A 25,000-nucleotide genomic window follows, 5' to 3' on the forward strand; every position below is an offset into this window, starting at 1 on the left:
ATGTAACGCAACATCAAACAGTTAAAAATCACAATGTTTCATACACTAATAAGTTAAAAGCTTGTCTTTCTTACTTAGCAAACACCTCTCATGGACTTGGCTTAACTTTGTAAAATGCTTTGTGTATGTAGTAAAGCGTTTTCGTGCCACTGTACCACTTCTGCGTCTACTTCCTGTATCTAATCTCAACCTCTTGTTGATGCAATTCCTCTCCTGGTCCTCCCACTGTCTCTGTACTTTCCACTATAGAAGACTCTGCAAGTCACGCCGGTCCTCACCACGAAGACTCTACCTCTAGTACTGAAAGCTGCCGCCTCCACCATGCCTGGTTCCATGACAACACCACGCCCCACAGTTGCCATGGTCACTGCCATCAGCAATCCCCCCAGGCCTGCCTTGACCCCTGACTCTCGCAACGCACCAGTGAACCTTCAGCTGTCGAGCAAACTGACGGGCCAGGACACCGAGGCCGCGTCGCGAGTCGTTCCGAAGAACGTCATCGTAGTAAGTATGAATCGCCACATCGACAATTCCTCGTCCTCCCTGTGCAAGCTCCTTTATAGACCGAGGCCCTTATCTGCCATATCTCCGAGTAAGAGTGCTAATCTCACCTCGGACCTTTCATGTCGCTCATTGAAATTTATTGTCTAGTAGTATTATTCGAATAATAGATAAAAGAAATAGGAAGCTCTTACTAAGAATTTGGGCAACATGCCTTCCTTACGTGAGCTCATATAAGCAAGCGATCTTAGTTACATTAATTTCAGGCTACTTCTAGTTTTTAATATTTTTTTTTTTTCCATTAAGTCATTATTTAGTTATGAAGTGCTTTCATGTATTATGGATCGGAAAGGATGTGTTTATTTACATGAAAACTGCAATGACTTCTGTGCCGATGCGCTCGGCCGTGGTGACTGCTTGTATTCATCTGTGATCTAAAACCACAAACAGAAGGGGAAAGATGAAATAAAAGGAAGAAAAAAAAAGTTTAATGATTCTTCCCTCTCGTTGATATTTTCCCCCGAACAACAGTACAATAAAATCTGCTCAGCATTTTGGTTGCAAATAAAGCACTGGTTTTGTCACAGGTGCAGGCCAGCACCACCTCGGCTCAGCCTATCAAAGTTCCCCAGTTTGTCCCTCCTCCTAGACTGACGCCTCGACCCACCTTTCTACCACAGGTGCGTCTCTGTAAGATCCGCCCACAATCCTTCCCTGTCCCAGCGTGTGCAGTTCAACACTGACACCACTAGAGGAACTCTAACAACACAGAATAGGTTTAGACTCGGAGGAAGTTCATAGTCGTTAACGTCCGAGTGTCACGCGATGAAGTCTCAGTTCATCAGGACGCTTTAACTACTTTAACACTGTAATCAAAGCATTTGTGATATTTCTTAATGATGTAATTCTATTTTATATGCTATTTCTTTGTAGGTCATAAAGATCTAGACCTTCGCCCAGTCAGGTCCATAAGTATTTGGACGGTGGCACCACAGTGGATTTGAAATGAAGCAGTCAAGGTGTGATTGAAGTGTAGACTTTCAGCTTTAATTCAAGGGGTTTAACAAACATATTGCATTAACCGTTTAGGAATCACAGCCAGTTTCTTTTGCACTTCACAGTACAGAGCTTCTTAATGTAAACGAATGAAATGTTCATAAATGTCCGATGACCTCAACCCAATTGAGCATGCTTTTCACTTACTGAAGACAAAACTGAAGGCAGAAAGACCCACAGACAAGCAGCAACTGAAGGCAGCTGCACTAAAGGCCTGGCAAAACATCTCAAAGGAGGAAACTCAGCATTTTCATGATGTCGTCCATGGGTTCCAGACTTCAGGCAGACACCGACTGCAAAGGATTTTCATCCAAATATTAAAAATAATCCTAATATTTATGATTAAATATCAGTTTGTCCGATTACTTTTGAGCCTGTGAAATTGTTGGAAAGGCTGTAATTCCTAAATTTTTTATTAAACCCCTTGAATTAAAGCTGAAAGTCTACACTTCAGTCACATCTTGATTGCTTCATTTCAAATCCATTGTGATCCATTGTCCAGAGGCACAATAACAAAAATTCCGTTGCTGTCCACATACTTATGGACCTGACTGTATATAAATTCCATAGGTGTAGAATTAGGCATACACGGCTCACTGTAACGACCCTAACTGTCCCGTTTTCTAACCCAATGCTGGCTGCAGTCATTTGTCGGTTCCATTCACCTTACTGTTTTCTGCAGCTAGTGTGTTTGCCAGTGTGTTGCAGTGTGTCCATCAATGTAAGGATGTTTCTGCTGAAGCATTTCTAATGCTTTACTTATCCGCTTGTGCCGCTTTGCTGTTTGCACTCTGGGTTGATTTTTATTTAATTTTTTTTCTTCTTTTTTTCTTTCAGCAAGTTACATTACGCTTTGGCTGTCCCTTTGCTTAACATTTGTTTTTTGATGTTCAAAAAAAAAAAAAGTCTTTTGACTTAACCAAGCCTTGTAATGCTAATTGGGGCTCTGTGAACTTAAATATTATAACTTGGACAGAACTAATTTCACTGTCTTGGACTTTCTGATTCTGGTGGTAGTTTACATATAATTTAATGCCTAGGCAGTGGCTGTAACACATCAACCTAACGTATTAATGTTATTTCACTACCACTGACTTAAGAGTGTTGTCATGGCTACAACTCGTGTATTTTTTTGGGGCTGTCTTCTTCTGCCTGAAAAGAAATTTAACATGCTTATATTGACCTCAAGAAATGATTAGTGCTTGACCTGTCGATTAGCGGAGAAGGAGAATTTCTGGTCTTTTATCACTATTGATAAAGTACTTACAAGAGCCCCTTAGTTGGCCTTACCTGGGACTAACAATTCAGCATGAAAGGCATGGGATCCTCTCTGACAGAACTTACACCACTGAAATGCAGAAAAGTGGGGGGTGTATGTGTGTGTGTGTGTGCCACAACAGGCAGTCTAACTCCATCCTCTTTATTTCTTAGGTGCGCCCAAAACCTGCTACTCCCAATAACGTACCCATCGCCCCTGCGCCTCCTCCCATGATGGCTGCCCCACAGTTGCTCCAGAGACCAGTCATGCTTACTACCAAGTTAACGTCAGCTCTATCCACCTCGTCAGGCCCTATCCACCAAGTTCGCATCGTCAACGGCCAGCCCTGCATCCCCAAAACTGGCCCTTCTACAGGAGCCAGCACAGGCCAAGTGACGGGCATCGTTATCAGTGGGCCGATGCAGACGCTGCAGATCAGCAGCTTAAACGCAGACATAAAGGTCAGAGCAGTGCATTTGTGGCCACGTATTGATAGCATCTTCAAACACTCTGTTGGGCAACATTGAACTCTATCCAGTTTTAAGCGACCTTTCATGTGCATTTCCTTTAGCGGTCGACCGATTGATCGGTTTCACCGAGTAATCGCTGGAACTACTCTGTTAACGGCAAAAAAATCCACACCGATAGTTATTTCCCGGTTGCGTCCATTGCGGGAGCGGCTGAGAAGCGTCCGCTATCATACAGTACGAGAGCAGCCTCTAGAGGCGAAATAAAAACCATCACTGACAAATTTTGTTGTGATATTTGAAGTGTTTTTTTTTCTTTTTTTCTTTTAATTCATTTTGTACATATCCTATTTTTATTTATTTGGAGTGTTACTTTTTGGTTCAGTTTTTAACGTATATTATTTACTTTAATATATATTTATATATTTCCTTTTTAAAAATACAGTACTTTTTCACGGTACAGCCAGTACTGTTTATTTTTGTAATAAAGTTCAGCAGTATTTTACTTTGAGCATTATGTTTTCATTCCGTATCGATTTTAAAAACTATCGGTTGAGTTGATCAATCGGTTTTCGGCAGGTAGGTACCGCCCGATTTGGTTATCAGTATCTGTAAAATCCACTATCGGTTGAGTTCTAGTTTCCATTGATATGTATGTAGCCTTGAAGGTGACAGAGAAAGCTTTATAATAGTAAGGGTATATTTTAAATTCTAAGCATGTCTAACTTTCCATCTCTCTCTCTCTCTCTCTCTGTCAGACTGTGAAATCTCAGGGGGCTTCAGAGCAGGTGTTCACAAGCACCCCTTCTTCAACGTCTCCTCCTCTTTTTCCACCTAAAGTTAAACGAGAGGAGAATCCACAGGTAACATGGTAACCTTTTCTTCTCTGACCTTTACGCATCTGACCGACTGCTTACGTATATGTGTATTTATCTTCTCGGTAGAAACTTGCCTTCATGGTATCTCTTGGGTTGGTCACACACGACCATCTGGAAGGTAAGTCCTACCTACAATAGGATTTTTCCAGCAAGTATTAGTTTTACATGAGACTCTGGGAGTATCTCTGCCTTCTCTGATTGGGTTTCTGTGTAGCTCATGGTCGTGTCCGGGCAGTATTAGTATTACAGGGTGCGTTGGGGGGGTTGGCTCCGTCTTTTACACATGCTAGATGGTGATTTTATTTCTGTCCAGATAAGAGGTTTATCAGATCAGTGTTTTTCTTCCCCTCTGAGAAAGGACTTTAGTCTTTGCTCTAAAATTTTGATGTTGAATGCTGTCTTGAGACAAAAAATAATAATAATTAATGAGTAGATGAATGCTATGGAAAACTGGGAAACACAAACTTTCTTTGCTCTTAGAAGGTGGGGGGAAAGTCCAAGTCTATCGAAACAAAAAAATAAGTCCCACAGGCTGATTAAATTCAATTAGAGGCATTTCTCTGAAACGCCGATGTTGTTCAGAAGGCGTAATAGATCGATCTGGTACTTTCATCATTATGTTTCATTCGGTGAAGTTAACTGTTGCCGAGTCAAACACGCAACTTTTTTTCCGGGTTTTTCTCTTGCAGAGATCCAGAGCCGAAGGCAGGAACGGAAAAGGAGAACAACAGCCAATCCTGTGTATAGCGGAGCAGTATTTGAGCCAGAGGTATTGATACTTTTCTCTGTACACCTTGCCTTGGAGAACTGCTTTTTCTTAGCGTGTTCCATACTTTTTTCCCCTTTGTCATTCCTCTTTATTGCACATAACTTTATTTATGTTGTGAATTCTTTATATTTCCGGATTTCTCGAGTTAATACTGATGTCTGGTGAAAATTTCATGTGAATGACCTCATTGGAAATATACTTACTGAAAAAAATGTTGACGCATCCAATACTTATTTCCCCCGCTGTACATGCGCGTGCTGGATGAACCTAGTAGTAGGCTATCTCCTGATTTGATTAAAACATGATCCAACATAAGATGAACAAAACATACCCGACACAGATTCAAGGCAAGCCAGATCCAGTTAAAATTTATTTATTTATTTATTTATTTATTTATTTATTTTAAAGAGTGCCGGACACTCTTGTTCTTCCACTCCAGTCTTGGCAAACCATGTCTTCATGGAGCTCGCTCGCTCATGCTGGAACCGGGTTGGGTTCCCTGGTTCCAGTAAAGGGAAATTTGTAACGCTACAGCATACAAAGACTCGTACACATTTGTATGCCTCTGAATTTGGGGAAGGGACACGCATGCGTGCGATGGTCTGACGTCCACAAACTTTTGGCTATGTAGTGTACCTCCTGTTATTACGCCGAGTTACCAGAGGAGGGAGACGGGTGCATGTAAAATAGTGATGTAACCTAATAGAAAATACATTGACTACATTTACATGGACAGTAATAATCTAATTATTGACCTTATTCTGAATAAAATAATATACTGATTAAGGCGTTTACATGAGTCGCTTTTAGAATACTCCTTTCATGTTCTAGTTTTACATGTTATAGAATATAGATCGATTAACGTCACACATCATTACGTCTGACGTTCCCTACAGAATTTCACGTATCGACATACGGGTCTTCGTTATGGTACCGTATACAGTTTTGGGTGTTTCATTTTTAATTTTACGAAAGCTTCAAGTGCGGTTAATTATTTATCATGCTGTACGGGCAAATAGACGATTGCTTGAAGCCGTGGGCTGCGTCCCAAACCGCGTACTTACCTACTATTTATTAATTAACTTTAATAAGTAGTTGTTAGAGAGAGAGAGAGAGAGTTTTCATCACATTTCTCATTTTAACATAATTTTCTCCAGTTCATCAAGTTCATCTCGTGCCTCGGCCCGTTAAACAACATTGTCGTATTAACCATAGAAGTTAAATGACACCCAAAAATCGTCCGTTTAGCTAAATAATGTAATTTGGGTATTTTTTACAAAAGCTGTCTCACTCTGTGTGTAACTGTAAGACGTTAATGTAGAGCAGTGATTAAACTGACTGGAACTACCTGGGCATTACACGGTTTGCACGCACACCTCTATTTAAATACACACACACAAACACACACACACTCCCCTGTTTATTTACACAATACAAATACATAACGTATTGCCGTCGCGTTGTTCGTTCAATCTGGCTGATATCTATTAGTGCATTAAGGCCCAAATGTTATTTTCCAAGGAATCTGACCTTCTTAAAATACACACCCAGATGTACACTGCATTTTGATCAATTTGGATTAAGGCTTATGGCTTGGTTCGGTGTCCCTGCGACTTACTTCTGATGAAAACAGCTTTTCAGCGGCTTCATAAACATGTACTCTAATTACCCGATTTGTCTTATCGCACCTCCTAGAGGAAAAAGAGTGCCGTCACCTATCTGAACACTCCCCTCCATCAAGGAACGAGGAAGAGAGGTCAGTAACTGTTCACTGCATAACTTTTAGCTCTGAATAACTTGATTTGATGCAGCTGTTTGTTGTCTTCGTGCTTAGTGTGTATGTGTGTGTGCGCGTCACTGTTGCTTTTACATGCTTCCAAACAAAGTTTTACAGTGTTGACAGTTCAACGTTAATGACCTCTAAGAGTCTATGAATTCTCTTGCTGTTGCTCTTTCTAGCTGTATCCTCTTCCCCAAGCTTTCCCTATCTGCTTTATTTATTTATTTCTTTATTTATTTTTAATTAGCCCACCACCAGACCTGATCAGAAACTGGCGAATTTGTTAAACTAACATTTTCCGTGAGGATAAGCGCTAACGTTGCTTATGTATTTTGCCTCATGTTTATCCACAAGTCAAACCTCCCTTAATTATCATGGAAGGAATGGTTAGGATTTTTGCTCGTAGTTCTGGAAGACGTGGAAGTCACGAGATGGTGCGATAGAGCTGCGCGATTTTGATTCTTATCGAATTTGACCGTGTTACTGCAGCTCTGAAAGGCGTGAATGGTCCTTCTGTGTGTGTCTGGGCTCTTTTTGTGTGCCGCTCTCTTTGTCTTCCTCCCTCCTTCTTCTTCTTTCTGACTCTTTTATCCATCTCTCGCTCGCACACTCTCTCTCGTACTCTCTCTCTCTCTCTCTCTATCTCTCTTGTACTCTCTCTCTCTCTCCAATCTCCCTGCATGCAGTTGTTGTCTGGTGCACTAATTGCTTTCTGGACCTCCTTTCCTTTTTTTCCTCCCTTCCTTCTCTGCTTTCTTTAATCCCTACATTTCCATGCTAGCCAACGAGGACCCCCTTTCACAGGTATGTTGTGACCAATGTATCATCTGTTTTATTTCACCTTTGTTTTTTTTTGTTTTTGGTTTTTTTTTTGTCCCCCTCCCCTTCCTCCTCCTCTTCCATCTTTTTCTGTTTTTTTTTTCTTTTTTTTTTTTTTTTTTTCCTTTTCTCGTCTGTCTCATTTTCGCTCAGGTCGCCCACCCAAATACAGCAGCAGTGCATCAGGGCCAGAGCTGGGCTGCCACCCCCTGCTCTCCCCATCCAGCAGTCACCCCGCCTCCCCAGCCGCCGAGCGGCCTGAACTAGGGGGCTTCCCCCTCCCCGTCCACCCCCACTCTCTCCCTCAGCCCAGCCCCAGCTCCGGGGATGTAAGTAACCACAGAGGTTACCCCACTTTTCACTCTGCTCTAGAGTACAGTAGTATATACCAGAGACTGCCCCTACTGCACTTTTACACCTGCCCCTGTTCATAATGTACTGTAGTGGAGTGGTGTGCTGAGGAACATCTTCCCCCCCCTGTTCTGCTCTTGGAAATACAAAAAAAAACAACAGATTGTCCTCCATGCAAATTCTTATTCATTGTGTTTTTGTTATTTCATCGGAAAGAAGGTAGCAGCCTCACACTGAAAATAGTCTTTTGATGTTTAATCTCCTTAATGGTCAAAATATCATGATCACTTCTAAAGTGATTCACAAGGTTTGTTTTCTCAGCTATTTTCTCTGTTCCCTTTGCCTTCTGTAAGCTTTAAGTCTCTTATACACCCGTTAATAGTCATTAGGGTAGTTTCACACAGGTGCTACATACACAGTGGTGCTTGAAAGTTTGTGAACCCTTTAGAGTTTTCTAGATATCTTCATAAATCTGAACTAACACATCAGATTTTCACACAAGTCCTTAAAGTAGACAAAGAGACAAAGAGTTAAACAAAAGAGACACAAATATTATAATTTGTTGAGGATATAATAGTCCAAGAGGTCACAAAGGAACCCTGGGTAACTGGGCCTGGACGGCTTGTCATCACTGATCGAACAATGAATTATACCGGAGGATTCTGAAGGAAAATACCAGGATATCTGTCCGTGAACTGAATCTCAAGAGACAGTGGGTCATGCAGCAAGACAACGACCCTAAACGCACAAGTCGTCCTAGTAAAGAACGGTTAAAGAAGAATAAAGTTCATGTTTTGGAACGGCCGAGTCAAAGTCCTGACCTTAATCCAATAGAAATATTGTGGAAGAACCTGAAGCAAGCAGTACATGTGAGGAAACCCACCAACATCCCAGAGTCGAAGCCGTTCTGTACGGAGGAACGGGCTAAATTTCCTCCACGCCGGTGTGCAGGACTGATCAACATACTTTTGTCACTCACAGATATGTAATATCGGATCATTTTCCTCAATAAATAAGTGACCGAGTGTAATATTACTGTCTCATTTGTTTAATTGTGTTCTTGGACTTGTGTGAAAATCTGATGATGCTTGAGGTCATATTTATGCAGAAACCTAGAAATTTCTACAGGGTTCACAAACTTTCAAGCACCCCTGTATTTGCTCTGAATTTATTCAAAGATGGTGATAAAATTCTGGATTTTCTTTAAGTACTGGATTATACTTTAAACGAATAGTTTTACAATTCAGCAAGATAGTAGTCAGCGCTTTCCCCACCAGCCCTGCCCTCTCCCCATTTGATTGGTCCGGCACAGAGGGGTGGTGGTACTGACCCGTGCCGTTCTTCCTGACAGGGAGACATCCATGAGGATTTCTGCACTGTGTGCAGACGTAGTGGCCAGTTGCTCATGTGCGACACGTGCTCACGCGTCTACCACCTCGACTGCCTGGACCCGCCCCTCAAAAATATTCCTAAAGGCATGTGGATCTGTCCCAAATGTAAAGACCAGGTAAACTACATCACTCTGCCACCAAGACCCCCAAACTCGTTAATCAGCCTGCATTGAATCCTGCTAACCTGACCTCAACTTATCAGGCTTTTTCAGACACATAAATACAGTAAATATACAGTATAGTGTTTAAGACCAGGCTTCTCTTATTAGTATACATCCCCTAACCCACACCAAAATAAAGTAAGGCTGCTTATATGAGTATTTTGTAACTTTTTTCCGTGTGGTCTTATCTCAATTGTCCTTTTATTTCACTCATCATGTAAATGGAAACTGGCATCCAGCACACTCCCATTGAACTCCTTTCTTTGTTCATCACAACACCATTAGCAGTTGATCACTGGGGGAAAGAGGGTTATTCTGGTGTCCCAAAGTTTTACTCGATACTGCGCCAGCGCTAACGTCTCGTTTCTTTTCAGATACTGAAAAAAGAGGAGGCCCTTCCGTGGCCCGGGACCCTGGCGATTGTACATTCCTACATCGCGTATAAAGAAGGTAAAACATCATGTTGATAAGGTTCAGATTCAGGATGTGGTGAGGCATAACGCACATCTTCAGTGAGCAATTATTGTAGAAGCAGTTTAGTTTTTGTTTGGTTTGCTTGAAAGAGAAGAGAAGTGGAGAACTACAGTCGGACAATGTATTCGCAAGGATTCATTTTTTATTTATTCCAACATTTGGAATTACTGACATGTCACGGCTCTTTTGGTCCTTCTGAGAGCACTCAAGTTATTATCAAAACTTCTTCTTTTTTTTTTTCTTCCTCGAACCTATCTAACTGCGCAGAAAAACCTTGGGGTCGAATCATCATTCGACCCTTTAATTCGACAAACGGGTAAACTCTGTTGTAAAGAGTAGCTTTTATCCGCGAGGCGTATTGCTCAATCGAAAACTGTTCGCACGTTTAAGGCCTCTCAGACGGTTTTGTGTGCTTTTATTACATCGATTATTGCAGTTCCCTTTACGTGGGAGTTAGTCTTCGCTTACCTGTCTGCAACTTGTCCAAAATGCCACCACTAGACTTCTTACTGGTACAAGAATAAGAGACAGTATTTCACCAGTTATTCACCAGCATCTCTACACTGGCTTCTGGTCACGTATAGAATAGATTTATTTATTTATTAAGTTTTACTGTGTGTTTTTAAGGGACGACATGGCCTGGCTCCCCAGTACATCAGCGATATGATTAGTTCTTATACTTCAGGCACTTGGATCTACTGATAAATTACTGCTAACCATCCCACGTTCACAATTAAAACACGAGGGAGTGCGTGCGTTCTCGGTAGCTGCCCCTAGACTGTGGAATATGCTACTTTTTTTAGACTAAGATCTGCTTAGACTATTGACCGATTTAAATCTTGCCTTAAGAGCCATATTTTCTCTAGTATCTAACCCATGTTGTTGGTGTTTTTTTGTTTTTGTTTTAAAGTCAAGTTGTCTACTTTAATCATTTTAATCAGGGGATTTATAGGTTATTTATTTATTTATATTTTTAGGGCGTGTTTTTACCCTGTCTTGTACTGTAATATTGACGTGCCTTTTAAACCTCAGCTCCTCTCAGCTGTACAGCACTTTGGTCAGCTTCGGCTGTTTCAAATGTGCTGTGGAAATAAGTTGAATTGAATTGAACTGTTAATGCAACTGCCCTCCTGGTTTCTGTCTCAGATTTCTATTTAAACGTTTTGCAATCAAAATTTGGGACGTATAGTTGAGGAGTTGTTGGTGTGTGTGTTTGTGCATCTTGCTTTAAATCTGTAATCATTTAAATGAAATAGCAGTTGCCGTTTTAGATACGATGCTTTAAGAGCCATGTTGGAAATCATTCATGTAAAAACCTCAGTTCATTTGTGCTCAACAGCAAAAGAAGAAGAAAAGCAGAAACTGATGAAGTGGAGTGCTGAGCTCAAACTAGAGAGAGAGCAACTGGAACAAAGAGTCAAGCAGCTGAGCAACTCTATAACGGTAAATATCCATAAACGCTAGACGACTCGGTTAACCGTGACCAGGCGCAGGCCTGTTTAGAAGTTGAGGCAGGATTTCCTTCATGGATGCCAGCATTGGGCCTCATTTATCAAGCTGAATACCAATGGATTTGCGCGTCAGTAGTTCGTATGAGCGTTTACGACAAATATTTGGTACCTACCCACAAATTAATATTTGTTCACCAGTGTGAATCTCGAAATGTGAAGGCTCTGGAGAGATTCTGTACGGAGGAACGGTCTCAGATCCCTTGCCATGTATTCTCCAACCTCATCAGGCGTTATAGGAGAAGACTCAGAGCTGTTATCTTGGCAAAGGGAGGTAGCACAAAGTACTGACTAAAAGGGTGCCAATAATTGTTGCACACCTATATTTAACAGATTTTTTTTTTTATTTTTTTTTTTTTTTATAAACCTCTGTTGTGTTTGCAATAATTTGATCTCCATGAGAGCAGAGTATTTTTGTGAATTTTTTTAACAAAAGGTTAAACAATAAAGACCAAGGGTGCTCAACTAATGGATGGCACTGTATATTTAAAAAAAAAAAAAAAAAAAAAAAGGGAACCCACATCTATTTAAAGAATAATAAGGCTAGTTGTAGAGTTATGATGAAGTGCTGCTGTATAAAGGGAGGCTGGGCTGCTCTGGGCAGATGGGTAGCAGTAAGCCGAGGTGGTGCTGTGGTAAATCTTCCCTGGATGATCAAAATACTGCAGTTTCACCAGAAATAAGAAGACTGAAGAATCAGGAGACTAAGAGCCTGTTATCAAAGAGATGGTTTATTGTGCGCACAAAGACAGCCTGGGCACTCTATAGTCTAAACATGAGCTGAACGAAGTCGACTTTTTAGACCAACGTGTGCGTGCATGCAGACGGTATAGATAATCCCCAAGGCTAGAATAAGAGAAAAACATCAAACATGAGCAAAGGCAAAAGACATTGTGACACAGAAAAGCATTAAGGACAGCCACGTATGCCCCATGAGACCATGAGTAAGCAGAAATCACGTCGAATTCATTTTAAATGATAGAGTTATGTATTTGGGCACACGGTGGATTAGTGTCCGTCTCACACCTCCAGGGTCGGAGGTTCGATTCCCGAAACTTCCCTGTGTGTGCGGAGTTCGCATGTTCTCCCCGTGCTGCGGGGGGTTTCCTCTGGGTGCTCCGGTTTCCTCTCCCAGTCCAAAGACATGTGTTGTAGGCTAATTGTCATGTCCAGAGTGTCCGTAGTGTATGAATGAGTGTGCGATTGTGCCCTGCGTTGGATTGGCACCCAGGGTGTTCCCCGCCATGTGCCCCATGTTTCCTGGGATAGGCCCCAGGTTCCCCTCGACCCTGTAGGATAAGAGTTATAGAAAATGGATATATGGAATTATGTATTTGTTAGTCTCATAATCATGAAAAACAAAAACAGAAAAATGACCCAGAGTGTGAACGGCGTTTTCTTTTGACCTTGCTCATATCGCGCTGGAGGAACGACACCAAATTCACGTCTGTGATATCTCTCCATGTTCCTCCACCTTTTCAGGTGCGGTGACTCTGCGAAATAATATTTTTATTCTTGTAGACATGATTTAAAAGTACTTCAGCTTCCACCTCCACCTTTTAGTAGCCATTTTCCACTTTGCGTTCTGCGAACTTGGACGTTTTTATGGAGTTTTGTGGCCGTCGCCAAACACAAATCGTTTTGTTTTTTTTAATCCAGCAGAAATTTTTAGTTCAGTTTGGCTTACGCAAACCTTTACACACAACTTTACTCAACGCTGGATGAATGCGGTCCTATCTCTATATAGAGCTGTGCAGAGCTGAATTACATTATAACGTCCTGGCGTGTAACACAAGACTGCAAGATTCTTGTCTGTTAAAAGATTGAGGCGTCGTTACATAATTTACGTACGAAGTTGAATCAGTGTGAATCAGTTGGAAAGATGGAAATCTTACCTTGTGAGCCTCCGCAACTGTCCAATCTGCACGTCAAATGGGTATTATTACCATACAAACACGTTTCTCTGGAACTACAGAGAGACGTGACTAAAAATGCTGTCTGTTCTAGCCGTCTTTGTGTTGAATGCATTTTTAATACGAAGATTGCATTAGTAATTGTAAATCATTTAGTCAGGTCGGTGGGTATTTGGACAGTGACGCAATTTTCGTCATTTTGCCTCTGTATGCCACCGCAGTGGATTTGAAACGAAGCAATCAAGATGTGATGGAAGTGTAGACTTTCAGCTTTAATTGAAGGGGTTTAATAAAAATATTGCGTTAACTGTTTAGGAATTACAGCCATTTTCTTTACAGAGTCCCTCCATTTTCACAGGCTCAGTAAATGGACAAAGTAATATAATAATAATAATAATAATAATAATAATAATAATACAAATAATAATAATAATAATAAATATTCAGATTATGTTTCCATCATATTATAGTACTGTTGCTCTACTCTACTTGCCATTCACATAAACCTAAGGTCGGTCTCTCTCTCTCTCTCTCTCTCTCTCTCTCTCTCTCTCTCTCGCTCTCTCTCACATACAGACACATTCACATTTGTCCACTTTAACTCCTCTTTGTTAACAGATTCATGACTAACACGATATGCTTCTCTCTTTAATGTCTAAGAAATGCATGGAGACCAAGAACAGCACCCTGGCCCGGCAGAAGGAAATGCAGGCCTCGCTGGAGAAAGTGAAACACTTGGTGCGCCTCATCCACAGCTTTAACCTCTCTCAGACTGTAGAGATCAGCGCAACCCAGGAGGACAACCCCGAGGACAAGACCGACTGCTCCCAAGAGCCCAAGGGTACAGTACATTCATGTGCCAAGCCCTCAGGGTCCGAGCAGAACCCTGCCCAAGTTGGTGCGCAGGTCCCTGCCGCCGGCACGGTGCCCAAGGTGCAGGCTGAGCCTGAGGTGGGCGAGATGGCCGACTCAGCCGCCGCCGTCACTCCAGAGGCAGAGCCGAAAGAATCGGGAGTCACCCAGGCCAGTAACACAGCAGTCAGAGACAACATGGACACGGTGAAGACTGCGAAGCCGATGGAGGTCACAGAGGTCAAAGAGAACGGCGGAACGGACTCTCAGAGCTCTGAAGAGGTGAGAGAGAGTCCTATGGACGTAACAAACTCTGAAAATACAACTCCCAATGTCAGCGAAGAGGCGGTCAGTATGGACATAGAGGAACTGGACCACAGCAAGAACACCAACAATGGCAAAATCTTAGAACCCTCGCAGCAGCTTTTACCAGTGGCACTCGACATCTCCAAATGAGTCTTATCCCAGTCGACTCAACTAAGTATACCTCTCCTTCTCCCAAACATTGAAAAACAACTTTTATTGCATCTAGCACCGGTGCACCAAGTTGCCAATCTATACATATTATACATATATATGTGCATTTGATTATTTATTTATTTTTCCCAGTGTAAGGTGAGACCGTCAACAGTGCTTCTACATCCAAGGCGAATTAGTCACGGTTCACGTTCATCTCAACGAATACGCCCAACAAAGGTTGTAGAAAGGTGCTTATAATACAGTGTCATACCGATTAGTGGACCGTTTGGTTTAAAAAAAAACAAAAACAAACAAAAAAAAACAAACGAAGACAAGACCGAATATTAAATTATTAACGAAGGAGGAGGATAACTGAATATATCTCATCACACCAGTGTGTGCCTGCAACAGTTGCCCTTGAAACTCATGGGGATTGTTTAAGTTGTCTTAGTTTCCTTTTCTCTGGGAAGAGGGTGGCAGGTCACACGTGTCCAAAGACTGCATGCTCTGTCCACCCTCGTCGTGTCCCCCCAGCCAGGTCTGAGAGGACCCTTCCTAAACCAAAAGCTTCTTGTTCTGAGCTGGACAAGTTGCGTCAGTATTCGCCAGCGGCAGGAAGCGCAGAGGCTTCTGAAGTCATAGGACTGTATCAGGACTGCAAAATGCCGATCTCTCCATCCTGTTTTCGTTTCATACGAGCTGTTGAACGTGAATGATATGGCTTAAAAGGAAAGAAAAAAAAAAAAAAAAAGACGACGACGACCCTTATCGAGTACGCCTCAGAACAGAATAACGTCTGGCATGACGGAACGCAACCGCATCTCTTGAAAGCGGCGTCTGACGACTACGAAAAAGATGCTGTGCTTCTCTAGTGAGTCTTTACTGCACCCGTGTGTGAAATGTTGCAGGCTCACCGTGTTGAGGAGGGGGGGGGGAAACAGAAAGGTGTCCGTGTCTGAGGAGTATTTTGTCTTTTTGTTAATAGCGAAATGTATTCAGGTCTTCCTAGTCTCCACACAAAAAAAATAAGTGCTTTTCTGTTTCTTAAAACAGTAATAGGTGTTAAAACGGCATCGTTTATGCAAGGAGCTTTTTGTTGCAAGCAGAAGGGTATTGCATAATGAGTGTTTTTATTATTTTTTATTATTCTAAACTGCCAAATGTTGTGTTGTGTGTGTTTTTTTTTTTTTTTTTTTTTTTTAAATTCCCTTTCCCTACATCAAGAATAATGGATGTTAGCGTATTTTATGTCTAGTCTAGAAAAGAGTACATCACGTTACCACTCCTTCCTTCCTTCCTTCCCCTGAAACATCCTGTGTGGTAAACATGCATAAACAACAATAATGCTGTCTTAATAATAATGACAGTAACGACAGCAATAATTTGCTGTCTTAAACTTGAGGGGTTGATGTTCGAGCCAAATTTGAGTAATAAGACAAAGATGGGAAACCCCTGGTTTTAAAGCACAAGCTTATTTAAAATAAATCGGGCAAACGCCCTGACTTACATTCATTTACTTTTATTCACTTAGCAGACGCTTTTATCCAAAGCGACTTACAAATGAGAAAGATACAAGCAAAGCGATATATCAAGCGGAGAACAGTACAAGAAGTGCTACCGTACGAGATCTATTAATTGAATTCGAGAAGAAGCAAAGTGCAGAGTAGAGGTGTAAGTGCATTTTATTTTATTATTATGAGTTGGTTAGGTGTTCATAGAAGAGGCGGGTCTTTAGCTGTTTTTTGAAGATGGTGAGAGATTCTGCGGTCCGGATTGAGCTTGGAAGTGCATTCCACCACTGAGGAACAGTTAGTGTGAAGGTTCTGGAAAGGGACCTTGCGCCACGCTGTGTTGGAACTGCTAAACGTCGGTCGCTAATCGACTTGTCGAAAAGACTTCGAGTAAAGCAAACGCCTAAGAAAGCGAATCATTCCTATTTGTTAATTAGCTTGCCAACATGTTTTTGTTCCAAGGATGTGTAATGAAGCCGTGCTGCTTACTTACCTGCGAGCGGAGGCATCTTCTGCCACTTCATACCAGTTGGTTTTTTTTTCTTTTTTTTCTCCACCTTCCCTAAGACCAAAACGTCAGATGCACGTTTGCCCAGTTACCTCTTCTACATCAACTCTCTCTTTCTCTCACGTTCGTTTGTACATTGCACTGGGGTAAACCATGTCTTAACGGTACTGCACAGCTGGCACCTCAAACACGTTTACACCGCCTCGTTCCAAATTGACATATCTTCGTCTGTACCACGTTGACGGATCGTTACTCTATTACTGAACAATAAATATCAAACTCTATCCGTTATACCATGTAAACGATCTTATTGCACAATTACTGCAGGGCAAAACAAACAGGCCTCGTGATTTCAGACTGTTTCACTAAAGATGTAACCAAACTAACATGGCGTACTTTTGTATTAGGAGGTAGACAGACAAAATAAATCGATGAATAAATTCTCCAGTCGACGTCATTGCTTTCGTGGGAAGCATGAAACATGAATCGGCTCTCGGCATTCCTTAATATTTCTGTTAGTGAGCTAGGACTAGCAAACAGGATGATCATTTGTCATATCTTGGCTGTTGTTGTTGTTCTTCTTCTTCTTATTATTATTATTATTATTATCTAAAAATTAAATAACCTGAAAGGACATTTTATGGCCTTCTGAAAAGGTGAGAGGGTTTTTACTTAAAACACCTCCGTTCCCTTCCTGTACAGGTGCCCTCGAGTGCCTTTATTACATTATCTCCCACTATACTTCCTGTCCCGCGTTAGGCCCTTCCCTCTCTCTCTCTCTCTCTCTCTCTCTCTCTCTCTCTCTCTCTCTCTCTCTCTCCCTCTCGAGAGAGGGATCTGCCCTTCCCTCTCTCTCTCTCTCTCCCTCTCGAGAGAGGGATCTGCCCTTCCCTCTCTCTCTCTCGAACCCTTTGCGTGTCACGTCCTTAAAGCAGAAGCACAGCCGTAAGTTGTTGGGCAAAAGTAAAATCGGGTGTAATAACGTGGTGTTAATTGCGTGATTGTCTGGTTTTTCTCTGGCTGTCCTTGGTCGACGTAGATGTTTCTCACACACACACACACACACACACACCCGCTTTTAAAATGGAAGCATAAACAGCTTAATGTTCAGGTTAAGGAGTTGCCTTAATAGGTATTCTTAGGTTTTGTTAAACACCCATAACAATAGTGTATTTATCATAGTAATTGCACAAGTTTAAAAAAATAAAAAAAAGAACAGAAAAAAATGTCTGTAAAGAAAACAAGATTCTTCTATTGTGGGGAAAATGAGTTATTTTGGTTTAGCGGTCAATTCTGACTTGTGTGAGTATGATCATTTTTATTGGACAGACGTATGTAGGGATTATTTTTTAAATCTATTGTTTATGCACTTTCAGCAGTGATACCATTAGTATTAAAGGTACACCAAGGAAAAGTTTTAGTCAGTTGGATTAGTATACCAATAGAATAGGATATAATCTCCCAAGCCTTTCCCTTCTCACCTCTTCCCATACGTTCTGCTATTATGTAGGACAGCCTCTTCGTTGAGGTTCATCGAGTACGTTTCTTTTCACAAGCTGGGACCGTTTTATCATCTCTTCATTAACACATTAATACACCTGATTCTGTTTCCACTCCAGAAGTAAACAACGTTTTTCAGGTGTTCAGAATTCAAGCCTAGGCTTCGGCAGATTAGGAACGATCAAAGAACGCCTGCTAGCTGACCGCATCGACTTTTACAAAACCACCGGAACACCAGCCGACCACTCCGTTCAATAGCAAACGCCGTTTACTTATGCAAGGTTTTACTTTTATTATTATTATTTTTTTTAACAGACAAGTTTTGAATATGCATTTAGTTTCGAGTTTAATTCGTCGTGTTTTCTTTTTTTTAACGCAGGACTATTTTGTTGCTTTCCATCGAACATTGCTGGCATCAGGATTTACAAACAAACACGCAAACAAAAAACACGGTACACGCATGCTGTGCGTCTGTAAAAAGCTGGGGTTTTTTTGTTTTATTTTATCTTATCGATGAACAAATACACTTTCGTCGTGGCGTTTCCGGTATCGCTGGGACATGACGAAGTCGAATAATCCAAAAGTCAAACACTGTAACGGTTACACACAGGAATCATCCATAATAACACCACTAACCTTGTACCTTGTTGCTTGTACTAATGTGGAGCATTTCATCTCATGATTCAGTGGACCATTTATATTTTTCATTCCGTATGTGGACCATGCTGAAGTATAGTTAGTTTAGATTATTTTAGGAGTGATGGGTGACCGAAGAAAATGTCTTACCGGCGTAATGTCGTGGTGCAAGAGCCCCACATTCACGTCGTTATAATCAGAATACCCAAAGAGACTGCAAATGTGCATTTTGCTATGTGGAAGCCTTTTTACGTTTTTAAATACATATCACTGTTGATTTTGTTTACGGCTTACGGCATTATGTTGAACGTTCGTTTTGTTTTTTTTGTTTTGTTTTTTTGCAGACGGTTGGGTTTTATTAGTCATTCTTCAGTGCACTGTAATTTGGGGTTTACAATATTGGAGACGTGAGAATGCGGACTACGTTTATGCATATATGGGAACATTTGATTAGAAGTTCATTCCAGCTGTACATCTCATTAACCTGATAGTTTTTAGCTCATCCATATTCACACTCGTGCATTACATTCCCTATGACATGTTAGTTTTAAGGTTGTTGTTGTTTTTTTTTGTTTGTTTTTTTTTTTTTTTTTTTTATCCTTTATACTCAGTCATGATTGTGGCCTTCTAGTATTGTTGATGCATTTCATTATACAGTAACTTCCCTGGTATTGTACACCTCCTTTGTCTACGTGTGGTGTGTGTGTGTGAGAGAGAGAGTGCGCTTGTGTGCATCTTTTACCTCATCTGCAGTCAACTCTTAAATTGGAGTACTTTTGTTTACGCGTGCAAAAAAAATAAAAAAAAAAATTTAAAAAAGGAGGAAAAAAAAAACTTCCACTAAAGAAACACAAGATGCATTGTAGCGATTTGAGTAATTACGAAACGTTCACCTGGTGTGCTGAACTATGTGTAAATTGTTTATTACACGATATAAATATTTGTAAAATTGTTTGTATTTTTCATAATGGTTTTAAAAAGGAGTGTGTTTATTTTTATGAATTCTTTCTGTTACAGAACTCTTGCTTTGTCTTTTTCGCCTGACATTGTGAGTGAATTGGTTGGTTCTCTTACCTCTCTCATGTATTTGAGCCTGTGCTGAGTTGTTTGTATGCAGTGTTTAGAAATACTGTAGGGAACGTGAGACAAAATTGATATTAGGAGCAATTGATCAATTTGTATTTATTTATTTTATCATTTTGTTAATAAATTTACCAAGAAACTTGGTCTGCTACATATTTTGAATGAACTTCCAATGCTGTTTTTAATACCTTTTTGTGTGTTTTTTATGATGATGATGATTATTATTATTATTATTATTATTATTATTATTACTACTACTTCGGTTTAGGGATAGTTTAGTATTTTATATTTAAAAAAACACATTTTTCCTTATCAGCAAATATTTAAATGAAGTTAAAGGTAAACTGATATGAGGACAGTTAGAAGTCATCTTTGCACCAGGCTGCATCACACCACCTAGACATTGATTATATTCCTGTAACAGCATACCATGATTATTATGTTTTATTCCGTACATTTTAATCTGTGTGGCAACATTTGAGACCTCGGTTCTACGGGGTAGAATCCTAAAAGTCTCCGTACATAGGGGACTACTTTAGCACCACGTCGGTTGTGTCTTCATCAGTGGATGTTGGTGGACGTCTACTTCTCGGTCGGTCCACAAACACTTCTAGTCATTTTGAATTTGTTAATAAGTTTGGCAGCAGTGTCGTGTGCGATGTGCTCGCCATGTTTCTTGTTAAAGTTCATCGCAACCGTGTGACGGCTTCCTGATCCAGCCATGAGAATGATTTCAATACGTTCTTCTTTTCTCAAAGGCGTTCTTAAAGGCCTCGTTGATGCGTGTGGGGAGTGAAAGCTAGCTCGTCTGGTCCGATCCCACAGAAGAGCTACTGTAGCACAAGTTGCTGGAAAAGTTCATACTGGCTATGATAGAAAGGAGTCAGAACACACAGTGCGTTGCAGCTTGCTACGTAGCTGCAGACCGGATACAGAGCGCCTATGCTGACCCCGTCCACCAATGAAAGCACCTACAATGGGCACGTGAGCATCAGAACTGGACCATGGAGCAATGGAAGACGTTGGACTGGTCTGATCAATCACGGTTTCTTTTACATCGTGTGAAGGCCGGGTGCGTGTGTCGCTTACCTTGAGAAGAGATGGCACCAGGATGCACTATGGGAAGAAGGCAAGCTGGTGGAGGCAGTGTGACGTTCTGCTGGGAAACCTTGGGTCCTGGCATTCATATGGATGTGACTTTGACACGTACCACCTACCTAAACATTGTTACAGACCAAGTACACCCCTTCATGGCAATAATATTCCCTAATAGCAGCGGCCTCTTTCAGCAGGATAATGCGTCCTGACACGCTGCAGAAACGTTTGAGTAACATAACGAAAGAGTTCAAGGTGTTGACTCGGCCTCCAAATTCCCCAGATCTCAATCCGATCGAGCGTCTGTTGGATGTTCTGGACAAACAAGTCCGATCCACAGAAGCCCCACCTCGCAACTTACAGGACTTAAAGAATCTCCTGCTAATGTCATGGCACCAGATATCACATCACACCTTCAGAGGTCCTGTCCGAGCTGGGGGGGACTTACACAATGTTATGACCGATCAGTGTAAACCAAGTTTTGCTAAAAAAGTGTTAATTTCACCCATGTATGGAGACTTTTGGGACACCCTGCTGTAGTGTGCTAAAAGAAAAGGGAAAAAATGATCTAAAGATGGCTCTGTGTGTGTGTGTGTGTGTGTGTGTGTGTGTGTGTGTGTGTGTGTGTGTGTGTGTGTGTGTGTGTGTGTGTGTGTTTTATAATGAGCTACGGGACTTGTTTATATCTGCGTTTTAGAAATTTAGATCTTTGCGCCTTGCTGCGTCCCACCATCCTCACGGTTGATTATTTTCCTGTAACAGCATGCGCTGGTTATGATGATTTTATGATTTATTCCTAACATTTTCAGCTGTTTAGGATTTGAGACCTCAGAGACGGCTCTGTGTTCACGGATCATGTGTTTTTTAATGAAGAATAAATAAGGGGTTAGGTGTTCAAATCACAAAGAGTGATGTGATGTGAAATCCTGCACAATGGGCTGAACTATCCAAGTGCTTGGTGTACAACATGATGATGATGATGATAAAATTATTGTTATTATCATTATTAATCTTGCCTAAATCCACCCTGATTTACAGGCAGGTTAAGAGGTTATGGGGCAGGACATGTAGCTCTAATCAAAAACTAAAAACTCCTGGAAATGAAAACTTTCCTACACCCTCTCCTCCACATCAACGCAGCTTTCTTCCGTTTTTCCATGTCATTTCCTGTAATAAAAAAAAAAAAAAAAAAGGGGGGAAAAAAAGATGGTGGTCAAAGCTGAAGAGAAGCAGCTGACTCGTTAGAAAAGATGTGAGGAGTTAAAAGTTTGGCTCTCGCCTAGACTAGTTTAATTAGCTGCTGGTGGTGGATGTGGGTGTCGTCGCGGCTGCTGCAGAGGACGGGAAGTGAACAGCTATGGACGGACTGCGTCTTGTGCACAAGGTGAGTCCTGCACTAGCCACACACACGCACACACATATGTGTGTATAAATATATATTTATATAAAAAACACTGTGGCCAATGAAAATGGCTTCCGAAAGCGCTAGGTAAGTCGCCAATGGCCTGCGCAGTGCAACACTCCTGATAGTTAGCTTACTATCATACGCTAACCGAGGAGAAACTTCTCCAGCAGCCGTTGGACGGCGTCAGAGCTCGACGCCTGGAACGAGGTGGTTTCCATAGCGCTTGTTTAGGAGCCCGTGAATATCTGGAGAATTGCCTGGTTTGAGGTTTGTTTGTTTGTGGTGCTAACGTTCGCCTCCTCTCAGCTTTTGACTAGCCTCTGTGAGTGACAGCTCGGTCGACCAATCAGAGCGCAGCTTCGCATCCGACGCTCTTCCTCTTCCAACTGTCACTCTCCAGACAGTCAGGCGTTCAAGTCTGTGGTGTGTATTTTACCACTTGGTTTCTGGCTCACATGAGACCACAAGACGTCTCAACAAGAGCTGTTGAGTAAACAACTTGGTGTTTTGTTTTTAGGAGTTATAAATAAACAAAACAACAAATAAACAGCTTGATTTATGTACTAGCTTCGTAAGACACAGGCCGAGTGGGTAGAAAGGAAGCAGGTTCTGCTTGGTTCTGGACAACATCTCAAACATTTACTGATCAAGTAATAAAGAGGCTGGAAATGAACTTCTCTACGACCACGTGGTCGATTAGCTTGACCTGTGGTGGGGTTGAGCTGGTACTCGGTCAAACCAAACTGGTATCTTTCTGGTATCTCAGCAGGTATTCAGGAGAGCTTAATGTCCCGGCTCTAGAGAAAACCGACCACACATCCTAGTACTGCGTATACCGATTATGTAAGTCATATTTTTAGAAATTCCTAACATTGCTTGTCATCAACACGAGATCCCTGCCTCCAAAATCTGCCCAGGGATCACGTTATTAACGCGTGATGAAGTTATTTTTATTTCTTCTCGCTTGTGGTGTTTTATATTGTTCTTATCAGAGAGCAACAAACGATTTGAACGTGCAAAGGCGTATTGAGACTGACCGGTCTGTCTTATCGTCATACTCGAAGGAATAGTTCACACGTAGTGTGTGAAACGTTGCCTTATTTGTTAGGCAAAGTGTACCGAGAGGCGGTAAGAGAACTGGACTAAAAGATTAAAGCGCTGCCGCATCGCCCTGATTAGACTGAGAATAATTAACGTTGGTGCCAGCAGGCAGTCAAATGGCAGTGGAGTTAATGTAGGAAACTGCTAGCCAAGGTGAAATATTAGACTTCCTTCTGTCCGTTTTCTATACCGCGTGTCCTTGCACGGGGAACCCGGAGCCTTTCCCAGGGAGCATGGGGCACAAGGCAGGGTACACCCTGGATGGGTTGCCAATACATGCCAATACACATCATACACTATAGATACTTTTGGACATGCCAATCAGCCTACCATGCATGTCTTTGGACTGGGAGAGGAAACCAGAGTACCCAGAAGAACACCCCCCCCCCAGCCCCCCCCCCCAATGTAAGGGGGCACGGTGGCTTAGTGGTTAGCACGTTTGTGTCGTACCTCCAGGGTTGGGGGTTCAAATCTCACCTCCACCCTTTGTGTGTTGAGTTTGCATGTTCGGGTCGGCAAAACCTTTATATTATTTGTACTTAACAGACCATGTGCCTACTATTTAGAAGAATGTCCTGAACAGTTTGCTTCTATGCCAGCTCTATAAATATTTGCCTTACAGAATATTTTGGGCAATGACATTTGGCGTACAGTTCTGCAACCCAAACATTTTCGGGTTGTTTTTTTTTTTTTGTTTTTTTTTTTGAGATCTCAAATTGAATACATCATGTCAGGGAAAATGACATGATTTCATCATGTGTTCTCAGGGAGTTTTCCCTTGCTACTGTCACCACTGGCTTGGTCGTAAAGGATATAAATCCACATGCGGCTTTCTGTAGCCGTGTTACAACATATTAAAATTAAAAGCAGCATGTAAACAGAGTTGAATTGAATACTGACATGACTTGAGACCGAAACAAGTCAAATCGTGAGTATGATCAATAAAATCTACAGCTTGGTACACATTACCAGGTCTTGAAATGTGTGATCTGTTGTGAAACTGACAGAGAGGTTAACAAAATAATAGACGGTAGCAAGAAATACTTCTGACGTGCCTTTATCCTTAATTAATAAATGAAGTCAGGACACTACGTTCACTTTGTTTTGTTTTTTTGTTCTCTTCACAGTTGTAAGATGTTTGCATGAAAATTGGCCAGGGGTTTGGCCCTCCATCCTGCAGTGACCATGGCGGACTCCGTCGCCTTTTACACTGAGCCATGTATGGAAACTGAGCCAGAATGCAGCACAGGGTAAATATCCTAATACACGTAACTTTTCTTTTTTTTTTTTTTCTTTTTATTGGAAAGCCAACATAGCTTTGTTTCATTGTTGTTTTTGAAAAAAAAAAAAAGCTTACGGTACTGCTTGCTACCTGCCGAACGCTGTAACTGGAAATAAAACGCTTCATAAGTGTAGAGAACTGTCTGCCCTTCCCAGTCTTCCCTATAAACATTAAAGTGAAATATAGCTTTGTACCTGCTACGGTTCTTCACTGATTTATCGAGCACCGCTGTGAGATTTCAG

General features: G+C 41.5%; 2 protein-coding genes across 8 annotated transcripts in view; both read left to right on the forward strand.

Annotated features, from left to right (window-relative positions):
- Positions 1-20,030, forward strand: part of phf21ab (PHD finger protein 21Ab) — a 37,864-nt gene extending 17,834 nt beyond the window's left edge. For 2 of the 5 annotated variants that reach the window (XM_017485991.3, XM_017485990.3), the window contains 12 exons: positions 250-504; positions 1,089-1,181; positions 2,989-3,276; positions 4,041-4,145; positions 4,227-4,278; positions 4,850-4,929; positions 6,625-6,685; positions 7,682-7,857; positions 9,231-9,386; positions 9,806-9,881; positions 11,245-11,348; positions 13,987-20,030. In XM_017485991.3, the coding sequence (XP_017341480.1) occupies positions 250-504; positions 1,089-1,181; positions 2,989-3,276; positions 4,041-4,145; positions 4,227-4,278; positions 4,850-4,929; positions 6,625-6,685; positions 7,682-7,857; positions 9,231-9,386; positions 9,806-9,881; positions 11,245-11,348; positions 13,987-14,634 (2,094 nt within the window). In that variant the 3' untranslated portion in view covers positions 14,635-20,030. The remainder of the gene's footprint in view (positions 1-249; positions 505-1,088; positions 1,182-2,988; positions 3,277-4,040; positions 4,146-4,226; positions 4,279-4,849; positions 4,930-6,624; positions 6,686-7,681; positions 7,858-9,230; positions 9,387-9,805; positions 9,882-11,244; positions 11,349-13,986) is intronic. The other 3 variants (XM_017485992.3, XM_017485994.3, XM_017485993.3) reach the window with 3 other exon arrangements.
- Positions 20,031-21,599: 1,569 nt separating this feature from the next.
- prdm11 (PR domain containing 11) overlaps positions 21,600-25,000 on the forward strand; it is a 13,695-nt gene continuing 10,294 nt past the window's right edge. For 2 of the 3 annotated variants that reach the window (XM_017486236.3, XM_017486238.2), the window contains exons 1-2: positions 21,600-22,354; positions 24,604-24,726. In XM_017486236.3, coding sequence (XP_017341725.1) covers positions 24,662-24,726 — 65 coding nt within the window. In that variant the 5' untranslated portion in view covers positions 21,600-22,354; positions 24,604-24,661. Of the gene's footprint in view, positions 22,355-24,603; positions 24,727-25,000 lie in introns of those variants that run through there. The other variant, XM_017486237.3, reaches the window with a different exon arrangement.

The sequence above is a fragment of the Ictalurus punctatus genome, chromosome 14 (genome assembly GCF_001660625.3).
Source record: "Ictalurus punctatus breed USDA103 chromosome 14, Coco_2.0, whole genome shotgun sequence".
Taxonomy (NCBI): Eukaryota; Metazoa; Chordata; class Actinopteri; order Siluriformes; family Ictaluridae; genus Ictalurus; species Ictalurus punctatus.